Source organism: Mobula birostris, chromosome 4 (assembly GCF_030028105.1).
Source record: "Mobula birostris isolate sMobBir1 chromosome 4, sMobBir1.hap1, whole genome shotgun sequence".
Lineage (NCBI taxonomy): Eukaryota > Metazoa > Chordata > Chondrichthyes > Myliobatiformes > Myliobatidae > Mobula > Mobula birostris.
The window spans coordinates 71,352,809-71,370,793 of NC_092373.1; the positions used below are offsets into that span (position 1 = coordinate 71,352,809).

At 40.9% G+C, this 17,985-nt stretch overlaps 1 protein-coding gene across 1 annotated transcript; it reads right to left on the reverse strand.

The window, feature by feature from the left end:
* Nucleotides 1–11,217: 11,217 nt before the first annotated feature.
* On the reverse strand, nucleotides 11,218–15,869 carry LOC140196393 (G-protein coupled receptor 55-like). The gene is made up of 2 exons (XM_072255517.1): nucleotides 15,796–15,869; nucleotides 11,218–15,690 (listed from the first exon to the last, which is right to left on the reverse strand). The coding sequence occupies exon 2, from the start codon at nucleotides 15,644–15,646 to the stop codon at nucleotides 14,768–14,770; it is 879 nt and encodes a 292-aa protein (XP_072111618.1). The 5' UTR covers nucleotides 15,647–15,690; nucleotides 15,796–15,869; the 3' UTR covers nucleotides 11,218–14,767.
* Between the last annotated feature and the right edge of the window lie 2,116 nt (nucleotides 15,870–17,985).

The window sequence follows — 17,985 nt, forward strand, 5'->3', positions numbered from 1 at the left end:
GAATTTTTCTGCTCCTATCCCTCTCCAGCACTATGGTAAAGGAGATCAAGTTGCAATCACTACCTCCAAAATGCTCTCCCACTGAAAGATCTGACACCTGACCAGGTTCATTTCCCAATACCAAATCAAGTACAGCCTCTCCTGTAGTTGGCTTATCTACATATTGTGTCAGGAAACCTTCCTGAACACACCTAACAAACCCCACCCCATCTAAACCCCCGGCTCTAAGGAAATGCCAGTCAATATGAGGAAAGTTAAAATTACCCATCACAACCGCCCTATTATTGTTGCACCGTTCCAGAATCTGCCTTCTTATCTGCTCCTCAATGTCTCTGTTACTATTGCTGGTGGGGGGTGTCTCCAAACAGCACCCAGTAGAGTTATTGCCCCCATCCTGTTTCTGACTTCCACCCACAATGACTCAGTAGACAATCCTTCCATGACTCCCTCCTTTTCGGCAGATGTGACACTATTCCTGATTAGCAGTGTCACTCCTCCACAGGAGCAGGGAGGTACTACTGCAGTTGTACAGTTGTACAAGGCCTTGGTGAGACCACACCTGGAGTATTGTGTGCAGTTTTGGTCCCCTAATCTAAGGAAAGACATCCTTGCCATAGAGGGAGTACAAAGAAGGTTCACTAGATTGATTCCTGGGATGGCAGGACTTTCATATGAAGAAAGACTGTATGAACTAGGCTTATACTCGTTGGAATTTAGAAGATTGAGGGAAGATCTTATTGAAACGTATAAAATCCTAAAGGGATTGGACAGGCTAGATGCAGGAAGATTGTTCCCGATGTTGGGGAAGTCCAGAATGAGGGGTCACAGTTTGAGGACAAAGGGGAATCCTTTTCGGACTGAGATGACGAAAAACTTCTTCACACAGAGAGTGGTGAATCTGTGGAATTCTCTGCCACAGGAAACAGTTGAGGCCAGTTCATTGGCTATATTTAAGAGGGAGTTAGATATGGCCCTTGTGGCTAAAGGGATCAGGGGTATGGAGGGAAGGCTGGTACAGGGTTCTGAGTTGGATGATCAGCCATGATCATACTGAATGGCGGTGCAGGCTCGAAGGGCCGAATGGCCTACTCCTGCACCTATTTCCTATGTTTCTATGTTACCTCTTTTGCCTCCCTCCCTGTCCTTTTTTGAAGCGTCTAAAGCCCGACACACTCAGCAGTCATTCCTGCCCCTGAGTCATCCAAGACTCTGTAATGGCCACAACACCATAGTCCCATCTATTGATCCACATTCTAAGTTCATCTGCCTTGCTCATGATACTTCTTGCATTAAAATAGACACATCTCAAACCATCTGGCTGAATGCTTCTTTGCTGTATCATCTGCCTATCCTTTCTCACAAACTCCCTACAAGCTGTAAGTACCTGTGCACCAACCACCCCATCCTTTGCCTCTTTACTTTGGTTCCCGCCCCCCTGCAAATCTAGTTTAAATCCTCCCCAATAGCATTACAAACCTCCCCCCCCACAGGATATTGGTTCACCTCAATTTCAGAGGCAACCCATTCACTTGTACAGGTCACCCCTTCCCCAGAAAAGGTTCCAATGATCCAAGAACTTGAAACCCTGCCCCCTGCACCATCTCCTCAGCCGCTCATTCATCTGTGCTATCTCCCTGTTCTGACCTTCCCCAGCTTGTGGCATCAGGAGTAATCCGGAGATTACCACCATGGAGGTCCTGCTCTTCGATCACCTTCCTGACTCCCTAAACTTACTGCGCAGGGCCTCTGCCCCTCTCCTGCCTATGTCACTGGTATCATATAACCACATAACCATATAACAATTACAGCACGGAAAAAGGCCATCTCGGCCCTTCTAGTCAGTGCCAAACTCTTACTCTCACTTAGTCCCACCGGACTGCACTCCGTTCCTTTCCTGTCCATATAGCTATCCAATTTAACTTTAAACGACAACATCGAACCTGCCTCAACCACTTCTGCTGGAAGCTCGTTCCACACAGCTACCACTCTCTGAGTAAAGAAGTTCCCCCTCATGTTACCCCTAAACTTTTGCCTCCTAACTCTCAACCCATGTCCTCTTGTTTGAATCTCCCCCACTCTCAATGGAAAAAGCCTATCCACGTCAACTCTATCCCCCTCATAATTTTAAATATCTATATCAAGTCCCCCCTCAACCTTCTACGCTCCAAAGAATAAAGACCCAACTTGTTCAACCTTTCTCTGTAACATAGGAGATGAAACCCAGGTAATATTCTAGTAAATCTTCTCTGTACTCTCTCAACATGTATCAACATGTTCCACAACCTCTGGCTGCTCACCCTCCACTTCAAGAATATTCTGCAACCGCTCAGAGACATACTGGACCCTAGCACCCAAGAGGCAACACACTATCCTGGTGTCCCTTTTGCTGCTGCAGAATCTCCTATCTGTCCCCCTAACTATCCTGTCCCCTGTGACTATTTCTCCACCTGAGTTCATCCTACCCTCTGAAGCTCAGAGCCAAACACAATGCTATTGGCCTCTTTGCTGCTGCCTTGCCCAGATAGGTCATCCCCCTCCCCAGTATCCAAAGGGGTATATCTGTTTCAGCTACTATTTCTGGAAGCTCATTCCACATAGGTGAAGAAGCTGCCCTGATGTCCCTATTAAATCTCTTGCCTTTCATCTTAAACCTATGCTCAGTTGTTTTCAGCCTCATCTCCCTGGGGATAAAAGATTATGTGCCTTCACCCTATGCCCCTCATGATCTCATATACTGTATCTGTCAGGTCACTACTCAACCTCCTACCTCGCAGCGAATAAAGTCCTAGTCTATGCAAACTTTCTTTGTGCCTCAGGCTCCTAAAGATGTGGAAAGAAACCAGGACATATGGGGATTTACACGTGGACATGGGTGAACATGCAAACTCCACACGGAGAGAACCAGAGGTCAGGATCCAGCAGCAGGACCAACCACCATGACACCGTCCTGCCAGTGCCGCATGCCGATCTATATTTTGGTTCAGGTGCAAAAGACTTTGACAAAGTAATTGCCTACTAATAGGAGTTTGTACTTTGTTCCAGTGTTCCTTCTGGAAAATGCGAACTTTAGACCTTAAAAGTACATCCCATGCTGATACTTGATTTAGATTTGCAAACGTGTGACATTTTAATCTTAGTGGTAATTCATGTGACCTTTCTTATATCATGGGAATGAACTTTGAGTCTGTGGTGGGCTGTGACTCACAGACTGCTGCTTCAGCTTACTCAAAGTTTTCACACCAGTAAAACAGCAAAAGGGTTAGGTGGTACCATTGTAAACTCAGGATATGATGCCAGGTGGGTATTAGAGACGTATGGCACTTCTTGTAATTTGATGAACAGCAAGGAAGTTCTGGAGCCAATAAGCAGAAAAGAACAATTTTGCACTTGGCACAAGAGAGGCAGAGCTTAGTCATAACCTACACCTCTGAAATAATTAAGTTATGTAGGAATGAGAAACATCTTGAGCAAGATACATTTGAATATCAGATTAACATTCAGCAATATAAAAAATAAATAATTGGAAAACCAGTACATCTGTGGATAAAAAAAGATGTCAAAAGTAGTATCTTATAATGATTGTAGGCAAGTGTGAGGAATGAGGAGCAATGGCTGCTAAGCAAAAATCAAAGAAGTAGAGAAAATAATTTTAAAAGTACATAAGACGTTTAGGAAGAATTGTAATATCTTCCAACTACAGGGTAAAACAAATGTATTTATTATCTCTTATAAGAGTCAGAAAACTTAAGGGATATTAACGAAGGAAACGAGATAGACTGCATATGAGTTAATGTTGCAATATATGGTAGACTGTGGAAAGTGAAATACCTCAACTCAAAGTTCATGTGAGCTGGAATCTTCTTTCGTAAAGGGTTGGGCAATGACAGAAAAAATGGATTATTTGAACATTTCTCCAAAGTAAAAATGTAACTAAGGGAACTTGCATAGCTGTTTCTTCAATTAATAAAGAAATTTCTGGAATAATTCAGCAGGTCCAGCAATATCTGTCAAAAGAGAAGATTAGATTGAAAACCCATGGTCAGAAAGAGAAAGTAAGGAAGCAGGAAACAAGATTCTGCAGGTGACATAAAATCTTGAGCAGTACAGCTCTTCCAGTATTTTCGGTGTGCAAGTTAGGAAAGAGGTGAAATTAAATTGCAGAAAAGGCAGGAGAGGGATGGGAAGGACAATGAGAATAGCACTGATATGGAGAGGCCATGACTGCATGGGAGCAAAGTACTGATGAGACCATCTGAATTAACATTACAAATGAATGATCTGCTGCACAACAGTTCTGGACACAGAGAAAGAAAATTCAGAGGTTTATAGTTCAGTAGAGTTTAAGGTTCATCCATCGTCATTGATGAAGACCTCGACACCATTTGTACTTTTTATGAGGTCGAGTTGCTAGCTTGACACTCAACCCGGCACAGATGGAAAGCATGCCCGGAAGCAGCTCGACTAGATTCGAATTCAGAACCTTCACTGTGCCACCAGCTGGCTTGATGGTGTCGAGACTAGCGCTTGATTTGGATTTAAGTGAGGGAGAGTTGCGCAGCGTCAGGCTCACTCTCTCTTCCCAATTCCTATCTGGATCCAGTGGCAAGACAAGAGTCGAGACGGCTGGAGATGGGACGAGGCGCAGTGGATGACTAGGACATCTTGTCCTGCTCTATACATTCCACAATGCTTGCAGAGACCGCCTTCTTGACCGTTGGACCTTCCATTGGTCTTGTCCGCTCAATCCACCGGAGTCTGTCTTCACATGCTGGGATAGGCAACTCCCTATCACACCGAGGGTTTGAGACCCATTGGCTACCCTCACCTGGTTTAGCCAGCTTGTCAAAGCCGTTGCCCGGGGTGTGGCTGCTGTCGCATGCAAACAGCTACGGGGAGCCACAGGTGAGAGCTGAGTGCCAGGTGGGGACCAAAGGTGGACAAACCGCCCTGAAAAGGACGCGACATATTCCCCCACCAGAGGTGCTACCCCTCCCTGATGCCCCATCCACCCCAAAGAGTTTAGAAGGCTGCAAAGTGCATTTTTGAAGCGCCTGTTGGGCTTTGTTATTTCATTTAGGAGAGCACAGATAGATAGGTCAGAGAGGGAACAGGAAGGAGACAGTGCAATACCAGATATGAGCAGGCAGATGGGATTAGTTTAATTTGGGGCAATAGTTGGTGCAACTGTGGTGGATTAAAGGGGCCAAGTCTGCACTGTATTTTCGATATTTATATGAGATCTAAAGTGACAGGTAACTGGAAACTGAGTTACTCAGGTGGTCTGAACACAGACATTTGGCAAGGTAATCATCTGATCTGCATTTGGTTTCTCTAATGTGAGGGAAAAGCAAATTATGAACACCAAATAGAGCACACTAGAATGGAAGTAGTAGAAATGTATTGCTGATTCACCTGGAGGAACTATTTAATTCTCTGAATGGTGACTGAACAGGTTAGAAGACAGATGTTGCACTGGATTTTCATTTTTATGCCTGCCTCTGTGGTAACAGCTCTTGTTTTAGTTTAGATAACTTTTCTCCTGAAACATTGAGACTTACTGATGCTACTTCCCACACTCATAAGGAACTTAAAAATTCCATTACCACTTTCAGCCAATTCTGATTCTCTTAACACCATCACATGAACCATATCCAGCTGTACCCATCTCTTTTTTTGACATCTCCAACTCAGGGGATCAGTTATCCACCAATACTGTTTAGTCTGCTCTGTAACAAATCCCCTTTTGTAGATGCTGCCTGACCTGCTGAGTTCCTCCAGCATTTTGTGTGTTGTTCTGGATCTACAGAATCTCTTCTGTTTCTGGTAAGTGCAGCTCATTAGAAGTTTACTTACTCCCACACTAAAAGCCTGTCAACTCCTCCCACCTAGAATCCTGAAACAACCACACCCCAACCACCATCTTATGTCATTTCTGCACAGATGACAAGACTTTACACATCTGACCCTTTGAGATGGCTTTCTTTTTCCTTAACCACAGCTTCCTCTTTACCACAATTGAGAGTGGATTTATAACCGGGAGCCCAATTTCCCACCCTTCTGCTCTGGCCACTTCTCTTCTCAGGCAGAAGGAGGATTGGTTTTTAGTTTCCCTCACTTCCTTCCCAACAGTAGACCATTCCCCATAATTTTCTCTATTTCAGCAGGCTTCCACCTGTGGACATCCTCTCCATCTCATCTTCTCCTGCATTTTAAAGGGACTGCTCCTTTTGTAAGTCCTGGGTATGACTCTAAACTGCAGCCAGTGATGAGGCTCTGATTTCAGAGCTTTGGGGAAAGTGGAGTTACCCCTTAGTCATTCATTGCACCCAGGACCACTCTGACCCGGAACGGTAGCACCTGCAAGGGTTCCTGCTCAGGGTACGAGCGAAGGCCGGCGGCAGATCCAGCAGGTTCAGTAACTGAACTTATGACGGAGAAGGCGGATGAGCTAGGACCTCAAATGTCAATGCTATAGTACAGGCGGATGAGCATTTGGAAAGAGAAATGGCGATTTCTTTAGTTCACCCAATGGTAGGCAATAGCAAAGCACCATTGCTATTGTATCACATAACAACGGCGTCAAGAGGATCTTCAAGACAACTTTGAAGATGCTTTACTTGGTAGGGTTGATTCTGGGCAGCAGGGAATCCCAGACCGTCATCAAGCTACTGCTCATAAAATTCATGTAACACAAAAGAAAATTATTGCCTCTTGGAATGTAAGAACCCTATATCAGGCAGGAAAACTGGACAATGTGATAAATGAAATGGAAAGACTAAAGATTAACATCATGGGAATGAGTGAAGTTCGTTGGATAGGTGCTGGAGCATGTCAGATTAAAAATAAGACACTAGTTTATTCTTGTGGAACATCCCATACTAATGGAATAGGAATTCTTATGGATGAAAACATGGCAAAAAGTGTTTTAGGACATTGGGCAATATTGGAAAGAGTGCTCTTTGTTAGATTCAGAGGACAACCATTTGATTTAGCAATCATACAGGTATATGCACCAACAACAGATGGAACAAATGAAGATATAGATAAATTCTATGAAGAGCTTGAACAAGCAAAGAATGGATGCAAATCTCAAGATACTGTTATTGTCATGGGAGATCTAAATGCTAAAGTAGGACAAGATGCTGATGGAAATACCATTGGAAAATTTGGACTAGGGGAAAGAAATGAACGAGGTGAGAAATGGGTAGAATGGTGCAAGGTGAATAATCAGGTCATTATGAATACCTACTTTAAAAACCATCCAAGAAGCTTGTGGACCTAGAAAAGTCCAGGTGAGAGCACCAGAAACCAAATTGACTTTATTACTATAAACCAAAGATTTAGAAACTCAGTGACTCAATGCAAAACATATCCAGGTGCAGACTGTAATAGTGACCATAACCCAGTAGTATGCTGTGTAAAAGTAAAACTTAAAGAACTAAAGAATCAAAAACCTGAACAATCTCTTGACTACTTGCAATTAATTAAAGAAGAAAACTTAAGACAAAAATTTACAATTGAAGTAAGGAATAGATTTCAAAGTCTAGAAATAGAATCTGTTGAAGATGATAGCAATCATGTAGAAATTAAATTTAACTCTCTGAAGGATGCCTTGGTAGAACCAGCAAAGTCAGTGATTCCTATAAAATAAAAAAAGCACAAAGAATAAATGGATGACAGATGAAGTAAAAAATCTAATGGAAGAAAGGAGACGGAAGAAGGCAAATTCTATAGAATATTAGTCCTTAGATTAAAAAGTTAAAAGCTTATGTCAAAAAGCCAAAGAAGAATGGTTAAACCAGGAATGTGAACAAATAGAAAGAATCCCTATTACTGATCCAAAAAGGGTAATCAAGAAATCAAGAACATCACTGGTAGAAAGTTCCTCTGTTCTTCAGGTGGATGTTTAAAAGCAAAGGACGGTACCATTATCATGGAAAAAGATGAGATTATGAACAGATGGACTGAGTATATTCAGGAATTGTTTGAAGACGATCAAGGCAAAAACCAGAAATTAAGAAAAACATTGAAGGTCCAAGTATTTTAAAATCTGAAGTTCATAATGCAATAAATATGATGAAGAAAGGAAAGGCAGCAGGTCCTGATGAATTAGTAATAGAACAAATTATTGCCCTTGAAGATTATAGAGTTGAAAAACTTACTGATTTAATCAATGACATTTATGAGACTGGAATAATACCAGAAGAGATGAAAAAAATCAGTATTTATCACTCTTCCTGAGAAACCTGGAGCAATAGAATGTGAATTACATAGGACCAGAAGTTTAATGAGTCATATCACCAAGGTACTTCTAAGAATTTTGATTACAAGAGCTAAAAGTAAGATACAAGCTGAAATAGGCAAAGAACAATGTGGGTTTGTGAAAGACAAAGGTACAAGAAATGCAATATTGATGTTCAGGATACTATCAGAATGAACTATTCAAGTGCAAAAAGATTTGTTTGTTTGTTTTATCGACTACACAAAAGCATTTGATAAAATGAAGCACAGAAAACTCCAGATCTAGATTCAAAAGACCTCCATCTAATCAGAAATCTGTACTGGGAACAAACTGCCGCTGTAAGAATAGATGGAGTAGTGAGTCAGTTTACAAAAATCAAGAGAGGCGTTAGACAAGGGTGTGTTTTCTCCCCTGATTTATTTGATGGGTACAGTGAAATAATATTACAAAAAATAAGAGACATCTTGGGAATCAAAGTTGGCGGTGAAAACATCAATAATTTCAGATATGCAGATGACACTGAGTTAATTGCAAGTATGGCGGAAGAGCTACAAAATGTAATTGATATAATTGTTGAAGAAAGTGCAAAAATGGGTCTATCTATCAATTGCAAAAAGAAAGAATGTATGGTGAAATCCAAAAAGAAGGAGAATCCTATCTGCAGGCTGAGAATAAATGGGGAAGACATAAAACAAGTACAGATCTTTTGCTGCTTAGGAAGCCGGGTGATATCAGATGGCAGGTGGCACTCATGGACATCAAAAGAAGAATAGGGATGGCAAAAACACCTTTACGAGAATGAGGAATATACTGACCACTACTAAACTAGGCATGTCAACCCGTCTCAGAGTACTGAAATGTTACGTTTATCCAGTTATGTTATGTGGCTCAGAATGTTGGACAATATCTAGAAACATGAGGAAATGAATTAAGCAGCTGAGATGTGGTTTTTGAGGAGGATGCAAAGAATATCATGGACGAAATGAATATCTAACAAGGATGTCATGAACAGAGCAAACACAAAAAGAGAAATAATGTATGAGATCATCAAAAGGCAACGTAACTTCATTGGACATATGATTAGGAAAGAGGAGTTAGAATGCACGGTAATTATGAGAAAGATTGAAGGGAAGAAAGCAAGAGGAAGGCAAAGACAAATGATGATGGAGGCAGCAGCCAGAGAACTGGAAATGAATACCAATGAATTGATCCACTTGACCCGAAACAGGAGTGTGTGGGCCATGGCAGTCAAAGTTCAATCTGCACATGGCACCTGATGATGATGATGATGATGATGATGATGCTCCTTTTGCGTCTCTGTGAATCACACTTCCAGCTCCTCCAACCACAACTCTTCTCCCATGCAACAATGGGTGATACAGAACCTGGCTCTTCATCTTAACCCTTTCCCACTTTCCTACAGTACTCGCACTGTGGTCTTTACTACATAGAAAACATAGAAAACCTACAGCACAATACAGGCCTTTCGGCGCTCAAAGTTGTGCTGAACATGTCCCTACCTTAGATATTACTAGGGTTACCCATAGCCCTCTATTTTTCTAAGCTCCATGTACCTAACCAAAATTCTCTTAAAAGACCCTATCGTACCTGCCTCCACCACTGTTGTCGGCAGCCCATTCCATGCACTCACCACTCTCTGTGTAAAAAACTTACCCCTGACATCTCCTCTGTACCTACTCCCCAGCACCTTAAACCTGTGCCCTCTCATGGCAGCCATTTCAGCCCTGGGAAATAGCCTCTCACTATCCACACAATCAGTGCCTCTCATTATCTTGTACATGTCTATTGGATCGCCTCTCATCATCTGTTGCTCCAAGGAGAAAAGGCCGAGTTCACTCAACCCGTTTTCATAAGGCATGCACCCCAATCCAGACAACATCCTTGTAAATCTGCTCTGCACCTTTTCTATGGTTTCTACATCCTTCCTGTAGTGAGGCGACCAGAACTGAGCACAATACTCCAAGTGGGGTCTGACCAGGGTCCTACTTAGCTGCAACATTACCTCTCGGCTCCTCAATTCAATTCCACTATTGATGAAGGCCAATCAGAGAAAGTCTACATCAGAGAAATTGAATGCAGATTGGTTGAATGCGTTGCTCAGTCTGCAGAAGTGACCCTGACATTCCAGTTAACGTCTCTTACATTCCCTGTCATGTTCTTACTTGAATTTCTTGTTTTTCAGCCTCTTACAAAGGAAGAACACCTTATCTTCCATCTTGGTAGATTGCAGCTCATGGAACCCGATCATGAACTCTACAACTTCAGATAACAAAACCAACAGTAGTCTCTCAGCCATCACTACTTGACCTATGATTTTAAGGGGGAGTTAACAAGACCTGACAAGGGGTGGATGAGCTCCTTGCGAGCCAACGGCCATCTTCCGTATAAGAGATTAAAGCCTCACCACATATCTACGAATCGTATGCTATGCACTTACTTAGAAGAGACATGATGAACTTGGGCGTTGCACCGTGTGCCTGGACCTGCCCAAGGCCTCTGCCTAAGGAAGGGCCGAGCTTGCAGAAACGGCCGCGGCTAGAGGCCAACACGGCCTTGGGATTGAGTTTGGTGGGGGCGGCGGCTGGCGGTTGCAAGGTGGCCAGCGAGAACAAACTAGAGGAGAGGCTGTACTTGGTGCTGTTGCAAGATTGAAGAAGATGGAGGTGCATAGCCACCAACCCCAGATTCGGGACGGCACCCACTGTCTGACTGACTGAACAGGATCTTTAAAAAACTTGCAGTCACAATCATAGAAAGGAAGTCCTCTGTTCATTGGGGACCACAGAAGCTAAAATTGACAACATTGTATTCCAACTATAAGGAACAGGGTAATGGAGAGACATGTATTCATTATAGATTGAGCCATCTTTGTCTTTTGGGAGCTGAGGCTATCCTGACAGAGATCTGCGTTTTTGTGAGGATCACAAGTGAACTCAAGTGCAGGAATCACAGAGACTTCGGCAATTCAAACAAAACTAAAGATTTATTACATAAGCTAAGTTGAAAAGCTAACAGGAGCTCAGATCAGACAAGCTGTACAGAATTTTGATGAGCAGAAATTACTGATGATACACAGGAGAACTTGATCTGAGTTTCACCTGACTGGAAACCACAACGACCCAACAGAGAGAGGTTGGGATATTCCCTTGAGATATACCATGGAGCACATAGAAATTCTAGATGTTGAAAATAATGTGCTAATTAAATGATGCCAAATTAAAAAAAAGTGATAAATACAAAGAACTTAACAATCCCCATGACCCAAATGAGACAGCTACAAAACAAAGTGAAAAACTAGAGCAAGTGCAAAGACAAACAATTAGAGAAATTGTGGACAACGCATATCCACAATTTGACATTCATCAAATAGAGACAACATAGTAACTGACAAAAAAATCTTTCTTAAAAATGACCCCTGTCTGTGACAGTTTCAAGGAGGTCTTTTAGATCTTTCTGAATCCTAACTTCAGGGGACCCTGTAATGCAAGCAAATACCTGTGTCAGCTCTGTTGGTTCTTGTGAGCTGAAGAAAAATAGACAATGTCTGATTTGGCGGAGTAGATACTCAAGGACTTCCAGAATATAGAAAAGCTCCGCAAACTATAAGACGTAAAATAGAATGATAGTCAAGGCTAGAAATGTAAATGTGAGAGTAACCTGATGCTGGGAGATTTCTTTTGTTGGTTTTATTATTGCCATGTACCAAGGTATAGTGAAAACCTTTTGTTTACATGCCATTCAGACCAGAGGTGGTAAAAAAAAGCAGAATACAGAATATAAAATAGAGTGCAGCAGCTACAGTGAGTGCAGTACAAGTAAACAAATAAAATAGAAAGGCCACGACGATGTAGGTTGGGAAATCAAGAACTCATCTTTGGCATATGAGAGGGTTGAACGTGAGCCTGATAACAGTGTGACAAAAGCTGTCCTAGAGTCTGGTGGTATGTGTTTTGAAGCTTTTACATCTAGAGCCAGTGGCTCCATTTCATTAGGAACCTGAGGAGACTTTTACTAATTCCTTAGGATGTACAGTGGAGAGCATCCTGACTGGCTGCATCACAACCAGGTGTGGAACCGCCAATGCACAGGGGTCACAAGAGGCTGCAGACACAGTCAGCTCCATCACAGGCATAGCCATTCCCACTATTGAAGACATCTTCATGACATAATGCAACAAGAAGGTGGCATCTATCATTAAGGACTCTCACCATTCGGGACATGTCCTCTTCTTGTTACTACCAGCAGGGAGCCTGAATATCCAAACTCAATGATTCAGGAATAGCTTCTTTCCCTCTGCCATCAGATTTCTAAATGAACCATGAACTCATGAACATACCTCATTATTCCCCTTTGCTACATTATTTAATTAGCGATTTTATGTCTTTGCATTGTACTGTTGCTATCCAACAATACATTTCATGCTGTATGTTATTGATAATAAATCGAATTCCAATTCAGATGTCTTCTGCCAGACAAGGGAGGAAAGAAAAGAGAATGACTGGGTTAGAGGTGTCCTTGATTATGTTGGCTGCTTTTCCAGGCTGCAGGAAGTGTGGACAGAAGCAATGGAGGGAGGTTGGTTTGAACAATGTACTCAGCTGTGATCACAACTTTCTGCAATCTCTTGCAGTCTTGGGCAGAGCAATCACCATACATAACTGTGAGGCATCCAGATAGGATGCTTCTAATTTGCGTTCCATAAAGAGAGATATTTGTGTAGGCAAATGGTCAAAGACAATTCTGATTGCAGCAAAGTGATTTAAAATGCAATGGATGGGCAGTATTCGGAGTGAGCAGTGTGTAGAGTGAGCTAGTGGTAATATATTTGGATGGAATGTAAACAAGAGGTTTTCACTGTATCTTAGTACATGGGCAGAATGCTGTCATAATTCTCAACACGCCGACAATTAATGCTGGTTTATATTTTCTGTGTCTATAGTTAACATTCACTTTGAGCTACATGACTCCTAATCTACATCTAAGTTTACCAATCTCCTTTTCTGGATTGTTCAATTAAGAATAGAAGTTACAGAAGAAGAACCTCTCCTCTTCTGATTAATCATCTACTTTCTTGCACACCAAGAGTCACCAGCACCTTGGCAGCGTAACAGTTAGCATGATGCTATTATACCTCTGGATGTTCCAAAATTCAGAGTTCAGTTCTGGTGCCGAGACTCTGTATGCCCCCTCCCCCATGGAATATCTGGGTTTTGTCTGGGTCCTCTGGTTTCTTCCCACAGTCCAAAGATAGTTAATTGGTCATTGTAAACTGTCCCGTGATTATGTTAGGGTTAAATGGGGATGTGGGGATGCTAAGGCCTACTTCACACTGCATTGCGAAATAAATGTTGTAGAAATTGCATGAGAGATCCATCCACAATGTGACAACACCTTCAAAGAGGGTAGGGGCCTTAGGCAATAGCAGGAACTTTAAAATGAGATCTGAATTAATCCAAAATTATGAAAGTAGTTGTGAAAAGGAATTAGAATAATTTTCTATCAATAAGCAAACAATTTTTTTTTTATTTCTCACTACCTTTCTTGCTCCTCATTACTTCATTTCTGTTCCTCCGTCATGTTTATGGTTTAGACACAACACAGAGAAAAGTAAATATTCTTGTGATCCATCCTCTAGCTTTAGGTTTTGTAAGTTGTGGAAGTAAATGACAGAGTTGTGTAACTGGAAGAGTTATGAAACTAAAGTTAACGGAACTGTTTGAAACTATATAGTGAACCTTTGAGTTGCTTGAATTTCTCGCAGTTAGGTACATTTGTCAGGCAAATGTACAATCTGGCACATTTTATCATGTGCTGCATTTAATTAGCACCTAATTAATTATGTTCACCTAACACAGGAACAAATTGAAAAAATATAATTTATACATAATAAGGGGACAAATATTGGCAGGCCTCTCCAGATGCCAGGTAGATCCCCAGCACCCCTCTAATTTCAGGCTAACTATTTTCTTTGAAATAAAATGTGTCATTTTGATTTCCTTTTCTTTTGAAGTTGAAAATCTTCAATATTCTCAATTTATTTCAATATTGCAAAATCTAAGCCAGTGAATTGTTTATGTGCTAACCACTTTGGGGGTTTATATTAAATATTCCAGGAGCTTTCTTAAACCTCCTTAGATGATTGGTAATGAATGCCTACACTTAACAATCAGTGTAACTTTCCTTGAAAAGATCAAACAATACTGTATATATACAGTTCTCCAGTTTACATACATCAGGCAGAAATAAAAATGAAGAAACTGCTATTTGATCTCACTAATATCATTATCCAATTTCCTCCCCATCTGAAAACCATCTTATTGACATGGTGTCATCCGGACATGTACGATGGAGTATATTTCATAATAGAATTGAAGAAATTAAGAAGCTTTTACTACATATTTTCCTTCATACTACTAATGCGAGCAGGTAATCAACAAGTTTTCAAATAACTGAGTAAAAGATAAATTGAATTCTTAAAGCTAACCACAAATGATGGAAAAAATTTCATTTTAGCTCTTCATTTTTTGATTTCCAGAACTTCTTAATGATCAAATAGAAATACATTGCATCCAGACAACAGTTTGTTGTTGCAAAGCACTGGCAAATCTGGAGAAACACCCTCAGTGACATCAGGTGATGTTCTTTAATGAAGGAATTTCTTACCAAAAGGTACAGGAAAAGAGCTAGATGATACGGAGTAAAGCAGAGAAGGAAGGTGACCAAATTGGAAGAGATTACTTTCCTTGATGTCTTGGTGTCGATGTCATCCCGCTCTTCATCTACTCTTTGCAGTGTTCTTATAATTTGAGCACTGCAGAAAATCACAACAGATGCAGCAACTAAAAATACAATGACCATACTCAGAGGCATTATGCCAGGGTACCAAAACTTTGCAAAATCCTTAAAGCAGTGTTGACTATTTTCTGTTTGCAAATAATTCGGAATACTTGCAGACCAGACACCGAGCCACAGAACAGTGCAGGCAATCATTGCTTTCTTTGGGGATCTGAGGGTTCTGGCCAGAAAGGGGTGCTTGATAGCAATGTAACGATCCAGAGATATCAGCATGATTAATAGGATGCTCCCATAGATGTTGACAAAGTAGAGGGATTCCACAAACTGACAGAAGCGTGCACCGAGGTGCCAGGCTTCTCCCTTCTGGTAGGCGTGCATTTTGAAAGGCAGAGAGAAAAGCACCAGGATATCAGAAAATATCAGGTTTGTCATATAGATCACACTCTCTGTCCAATTCTTCAACCTGAAGCGGAGTATCCAGAGTGCCACTGAATTGATGATCAGTCCCAGGCTGAAAGTAGGGATGTGCAACACGTACTGGAATGCCTTTATAAATCCATCTTCTGTGATGTTGCTGGGAGAGCACATTTCTGTCTTCAGATGTTCCTTTACATTAAAACAGGACACTTTTGCTAGGAGTCAGAGAAGCAGAAGAGGTTATTTTTATTGCTCTCAGTTTAAGAAATAAAGACCATTGTTGAATTAATTCAGTAATAGCTGTACAGCAACAAAATTACCAAGACCCACGGAAGTTTTCTTCAGTTGGTCATCATACTCCACCTTTTCACACCAGCTTATGGCAGCGACCACATTCTGTGTTTTAGAAATAGAGTGATAATGTCTCCACATCGCAAAGTATTTCATAATCAAGCCTAGCAAAGGACTGTGGAACAGAAAAATGCTGTTCTCGTGATTGGGGAATACCTCAGCGTTCTGTTGCAAATATCATTTCAGTTTGTTTATGATCAAGTAAATATTAAATATCCTACAGGAATATTTTCAAACCAAATAACCCTGTTTAAGATATTCTGAATTAAAATATAGAACAAATAGTGATTTAGCATAATTGATTTTAGGGAAAATTACTTAGGAGATGATTACTGTATTTACGCTTGACCCCAAAGTCACTCCACTTTAATGTAACTTTTTGAGTGAAAGGCAATGGGAAAAGAAAAGCACCTTTGCAATTCTCTAAATGAAATCGGAATATTCAGAGCACGGTTGAATTGATGACCAGAAACAATGGTGCAGGCTCAATGAGAGTTCTAAATACAAGACCATGTAATAACAGCATCTACTGAAATACAACGGATTCTGATTCATTTGTCCATCGGTTAATCAGGGCAGTTGCTTATTTGATACAATACCTAAAGAACAAAATCTAATCAAGAAAATATCCAGAATTCCCTTTGTTTAGTTGGATCACCATGCCATTTACTTGTCAGTCACATAAACTTGTGTGGCCTTTAGACACTACATTGTACTTAGAATGAATGGATTTAAATAGCATAATTTCTGTGTGTTTGTGTTAAAATAGCAATAATTTTTGTCACTGATAGTTGGCAAGAAATAAGCAGTGAGAAAATATAGAATTATTTTGCTCACTGTAGTTTCAAACATTTAGACTTGGAGATGCCGGAAACAGCAGGGAGTGAAAATGAAATGATTTCACTACTTCATTAAGTTAAGAACGATGAAAAATTTGAAGGTATCACCACTCATCTTGAATATTACAATGAAAATGAAGATTTGGAGGTTGCAAACATCGAAAGGATGGTAAGCCCATTATCTGTGCTATTTGTCTGTGCTAATTCTATTCATTTACAGGTCAAACAAAAGAACACGGCAGCATGTGGGTTGTTCATCATATCCGAAGATGACAGTGAAACCTGTGTGGGAGAATTTTTAAAGAAGAAAAGCCTTTGAACTGGAACAGTTCCACTTCCTTGATCTCAGAAGTCCGGGTCCAGTGGTATGAGTAGTTGTCACAAACTGGGGTCTTCCTTGGCTACAATGGATGACCATAACTTCATTGTACCTTGTCATGCCCTTCACTCTTCATGAACCATTGCAAAACTACCTTGTTGGCCACTGGATCTCATTGTTGATCTCATCCATCTAGTCCACAGGAGCTAATTTCACATGCTAGGATAGGCATGACCCTATTTCACCAATATATGAGGCCTGTTAGCTGCCCTCACCTGGTTTAGCCTGCCTGTCAAAGTGGTTTACCAGGGTGTGGACACTGTTGCATGCAAACTACATGGAGTAACAGATGAGAGCTGAGTGCCCAGTGGGGACCAAAGGTGAGTGAGCTGTCCCAGAATAGCCATGACAAGCCCCTTCAGCAGAGGTGCTGCCCTTTCCTCGACACCGCATACATGGCAGCTTATAGCCAAATTCTTCCATCAAGAACTATTAGGAATTAATACACAGTTTTATAGTACTGTAGTAGCATTGATAATATTCTAATTCGTTCTTTTTTCATTTAAATTCATAATAATTTGCTACTCAGTTAAATTGTAGTTTGTCTTTTTTATACCTTTTTAACTATTTCCATGAAACATCAGCTAATTGGGCCAGTTGCTTAATTGGGCCAAAATGTACTAATTTTGATGTGTCCCAATTAACTGGAATCATCCATATCTACATCATAACCTGCTATCTTATAGTTCAGCAAATGGCTTCTTTCAATAATCAATCATAATTGTCCTACAGAATATCTTACAAAAGGTCTGTTTTTCCCCATCTACAGTATCTATAAGTTCACCGGATTGCTATTTAAAGCAACAAAATTGGATCTTCTAACCAGTTATCCTTTATTAGTAGCAAGCATAATTAACTGCAGTGGATACAACTATGTATTCAAAGTCCTACCTCATTTGACACGGTTCTTGAAAGATATATGCAAACCTAACCAGCCTACC